Genomic DNA, 4,532 nt, shown 5'->3' on the forward strand with positions numbered 1-4,532 from the left:
TTTCTTTTTTTTTTTTGCTTTTTTTTTCTCTTTTTTTTGTGTTTTTTTTTTAAACCAATATAATCCATACAATACAATACAAGAGGAGTTGACAGTACAGTACAGCTTTAAAAAGTCAGAACACTCGGACAAGAAAAAGCCTTTTTCTCTCTCTTTCTTCGTTGTTGTTGTTGGTTCTAAAGGTGTTACCTCTTCAAGCTGTGTCGTTGCTTCTGATCTCCTTCCTTCCCGCTTGCTGTTGGTCTGTTGGTTTTTATTGCCTTTCAAAAATGAGCTGATTTCCCCTGGAAGATCGAATTGGCAATCCTCTGCTGACCGAAAGGGTTGGCTTCCGTTTGTGGTGTTGCGTTTCAGAGAGGTGCTGAGCGCGGTGAGAGGAAAAAATGTGGCAGTTTGTGCAGCTTCCCCCCCTGCCCTGGCAGCTCTTCCGGCCCTGGGGACGCGCTTCCGCTGCTTCACATCCCAGAGCTGTGGGGTGGATTGGGTTGGTTGGGTTGGGTTTTGTCTTGGTTGAATTCGGATTGGTTTGGTGTCATTTCCTTTCATGTTGGTTTGGTTTCATTTTGTTTTGCTTGGTTTCATTCTGTCGCATTTTCCCTTCCTTTTTTGGTTGGTTTTTGGTTCATTTTGTTCTGTTTCATTTTCCCCTTCTTTCCTTTTTTTTGTTTTTGTTTTGATTTGGTTTTATTTTGCTTAATTTTGTTTCATTTCTCCTTTCTTTTGTTTCATTTCATTTTCCCCTTCTTTTTTCTCCCTTCTTTTTGTTTCCATTTGGTTTTATTTTGCTTAATTTTGTTTCATTTTTCCTTTCTTTTGTGTCATTTTTTCCTTTCTTTTGCTTCATTTTCCCCTTCTTTTTTTTTCCCTTCTTTTTGTTTCCATTTGGTTTTATTTTGCTTAATTTTGTTTCATTTTTCCTTTCTTTTGTTTCATTTTGTTTCATTTTCCTCTTCTTTCTTTTTTTCTTCCTTCTTTTTGCTTTGACTTGGTTTTATTCCGCTTAATTTTGTTTCATTTTCCCCCTTTCTCTTGTTTCATTTCATTTTCCCCTTCTTTTTTTCCCCCCCTTCTTTTTGTTTTGATTTGGTTTAATTTTGCTTCGTTTTGTTTCATTTTCCCTTCATTTTGTTTCATTTTTACTTTCTTTTGTTTCATTTTCCTCTTTCTTTTTTTTCTTCCTTCGTTTTGATTTGGTTTTATTCCACTTAATTTTGTTTCATTTTTCCCCCTTTTCTCTTGTTTCATTTTGTTTCATTTTCCCCTTCTTTTTCTTTTGATTGATTGTGTTTCCTTCCCCCTTCTTTTTGATTGGTTTCATTTTGCTTCAGCGCTTGGTTTCCTTTCCCCTTCTTTCTGTTTTATCTCATTGAGTTTTGTCTCCTTTTGCTTTTCCACTTTGTTTCTATTTTGTCTCCTTTTGCTTCATTTTTTGTTTGTTTTGTCTCATTTTGCTTCCTTTCCTTCTGTTTTTTTGCTCGATTTTATTTATCTGAATCGATTTGCTTGCATTTGGGTTTCTTCCTCTCTCCCCCCCCCCCCCCCCCCAGCTCTCTCTCCGTGTGTGAGTGGTGACAAAGTTATGATTTGGAGGTTTAAAGTGCACCATCTGCTTAAAAAAAAAACAGAAGAAACAGCCCTCCCCCCTCCCAACCAACCAACCAAAAAACACCCCCCCAAAAATTTGGAATAAAAAGGGAATCCAAGTCCTAGCTCCTTCCATCCTTGGTGAGGAAGACAGCAGAGTCCATGGGGATCACCCTGCCTGACTGAAACCTCCACGGTCCCCTACAGTTGGATATTGCTGTACACCAGAACTACCTTGAGGTCAACGAAAAGAGCGAGTGGAAGGTGAGGAGCATCTACTGTACAGGGTTGTGGAAGGCTTAGCCCTGCCTTTGTTGCAGACAGAGAGGGGAGGGGGGGGACCCCCAAAACAACCAGAAACCACCCCCATCCCCCCAATAAAACAACCCCAAATCAAATGAAAAGGACTCTACTGGTTTACATGAGGCAAAAGTGGCTGCATCAGTCCATGTGACAAAGCATTGTGATGGCATGGGGAGAACCTTCAGGAAGCAAAAGGGAGAGCAGAGGACACCTCTTGGAGGACCGGCAGTGGAGTTCAGCTGGGAACATCAGGGTGGCTGCGTACGGGGAGGGGAGAGGAGAGGGGCTAGGGGTGGGAGAGAGGAGGAGGAGGAGGTAACAAATACTCTGTGGTGACCTCGAGCGGGAGCCTAGGAGGGGCAGGGATCATACAGGAGGCTTGCTCTTGCCAGAGAGAGAGACAGAGAGTCCTGCAGGCCGGAGGGATCCCTTCATAGCCTGGTCTGGGCCTCGGGGATGTAGATCTCGATGCTCTCGGCGCTCTCGGTGGCGGAGTTCTGGCGGACGGAGGCCGCACGCTTGGCGGCCACCAGCCGCTTCCGAGCCTCCTGGCGCTGCGAGCTCTCCAGGGAGCGTTCACGGATCAGTGGCACCTGACCTTTCGATGGCTTCTTTGGCACTGGAGGAGGGACCCTTCTCTCCTGATCAAAGCAGAAGGTTAATGGCGTTATACAGCTTCGCAGGGAAAGGGGGTGGGGAGGGGGAAGGGAGGGGGGAGTGGGGGTTGGAAAATAGGCTGGGAGAGGTTAGAACACAACATTTTACCTAATCGTGTTAGCTCTTATCTGCCTTTCTGTCTTCAGTCATAGAATCATAGAACCAGAGCATGGGAGGGTGGGAAGGGACTTCTGGAGGTCATCCAGTCCAACCCCCCTGCTCAAGCAGGGCACCCACAGCAGCACAATGGCCAAGAAGGGGGGCAGGGGGAAGGGCTTGGGGTGTGGGAGTTGGAAGCTCTCCACACCAGGAGACTCCACAACCTCTCTGGGCAGCCTGCTCCAGGCCTCCAGCACCCTCACACCAAAGAAGTTTCTCCTCATCTTCAGATGGAGCCTCCTGGGTAGGGCCACACCAAGGGCTGGCCACAGAGGAAAGGCATCCAGGTGGGTCTGGAGAGCCTCTAGAGAAGGAAACGCCGCCAGCTTTTGCGCCCAAGGATTCAGAACCATGGGCCAAAGGGCGAGGGGAGGGCCAGCCACAGTGAGACCTCTCCTCAGGGGCAGTGCCAGGGCCGAGGAGACCCCCAGCAGACCGCTCCCCAGGGTGGGGGCATCCCAGCAACCCCAGCAGCTCCTCCCGCTGCCAGGCACTGGGAAGGAGAACATCCTGGAAGCAGCCTCCCAGCACCATCACCACGGCACAGGGCAGCTGGAGAGCTCGGGACCACCTCTCAGTGGAGAGCCCCAGCTCCTGGGCCCCCCTCTTTTATGTGCACAACGCAGACATCGCGGAGATAAAGACCTTCTGTGACCTTCTCCAGCAGCGGCTGGGAAGAGGCTGCCTGCAGCTGGTGCTGTGGCAGGGAAAGGGCTGAGGGAGCACCTCCGGTTCAGGGACTTCTGGTTCTGGAGAGGCTTTCAGCACTGCTCAAAAAGCCTCTGCAAGCTCGGGAGCTCTAAAGCCTCCTTCCTGCTCAACAGGCAGGAAAAGAGACAACCAGCTGGAAACAGGAGAGGTGGGGGGGAGAGAAAGGGGGGGAAAGGCAGAAAGGGAGGAAAGCAACTTGAAAAGGAGAAAAAAGGAGGAAAAACTCTTAAAAAAGGAGGAAAAGCTTAAAAAAAGGAGGAAAAGCTTAAAAAAAGGAGGAAAAGCTTAAAAAAAGGAGAAGCTTAAAAAGGAGGAAAAGCTTAAAGGAGGAAAAGCTTAAAAAGGAGGAATAACTCAAAGGAGGAAAAGCTAAAAGGAGGAAAAGCTTTAAAAGGAGGAAAAAAAGGAGGAAAAGCTTAAAGGATGAAAAGCTTAAAGGAGGAAAAGATTAAAAAGGAGGAAAAGCTTAAAAAGGAGGAAAAACTTAAAGGAGGAAAAGCTTAAAGGAGGAAAAGCTTAAAGGAGGAAAAGCTTTTAAAAGGAGGAAAAGCTTTTAAAAGGAGGAAAAGGAAACTTGAAAAAGCAGGAAAAATTAGAGCAGGGAAACTTCTAAAAGTAAGAAAAGGCCTTAATAAGTGTGTGTGTGGGGAAACCACTTAACTAAATGGGAGATTGGAAAGAGGAGAAACAAACTTTACAAGGTAGGAAAACACAGCAGGAAAAGCTTTAAAAAGGAGGGGAAAAGGGTTTAAAAAATAGGGGAAAATCTTAAATAAAGCAGGAAAAATGTTATATAGGGATAGGGAAAACTTAAATGTGGGAGGAAAGAAGACAGGGAGGGAGAAAAGCTTCAGGAAGAAACTCAGGAAGCAGGAAAAATTGGAGGAAGTAGGGGGGGAAAAAAACCCTTTTAAAGAACTTAAGGTAGGGGAAAACTGAAAGAGGAAAAACTTTGAAAAGGAGGAAAAATTTGTCGTAGGAAAAAGTTTTAAAGACCAGAGGAAAAAAAAACAAAACAACAAAAAACAACCTTTAAAAATAGGGGGGAAAATTAACTTAAAAAGGAAAGTTGGGGAAAATAGAGAGGAAAAAGAAGGAAAAGAAAGTAAAGCACATAA

General features: G+C 45.6%; 1 protein-coding gene across 1 annotated transcript in view; it reads right to left on the reverse strand.

Annotated features, from left to right (window-relative positions):
• The window catches only part of LOC137459034 (disks large-associated protein 1-like), a 46,996-nt gene continuing 42,464 nt past the window's right edge, over positions 1–4,532 (reverse strand). Inside the window, 1 exon segment of the mRNA XM_068170292.1 lies at positions 1–2,528. Coding sequence (XP_068026393.1) covers positions 2,319–2,528 — 210 coding nt within the window. The 3' untranslated portion in view covers positions 1–2,318.

The sequence above is a fragment of the Melanerpes formicivorus genome, unplaced genomic scaffold, assembly GCF_026170545.1.
Source record: "Melanerpes formicivorus ecotype bairdi unplaced genomic scaffold, bMelFor1.0.p_v2 SCAF_311, whole genome shotgun sequence".
Lineage (NCBI taxonomy): Eukaryota > Metazoa > Chordata > Aves > Piciformes > Picidae > Melanerpes > Melanerpes formicivorus.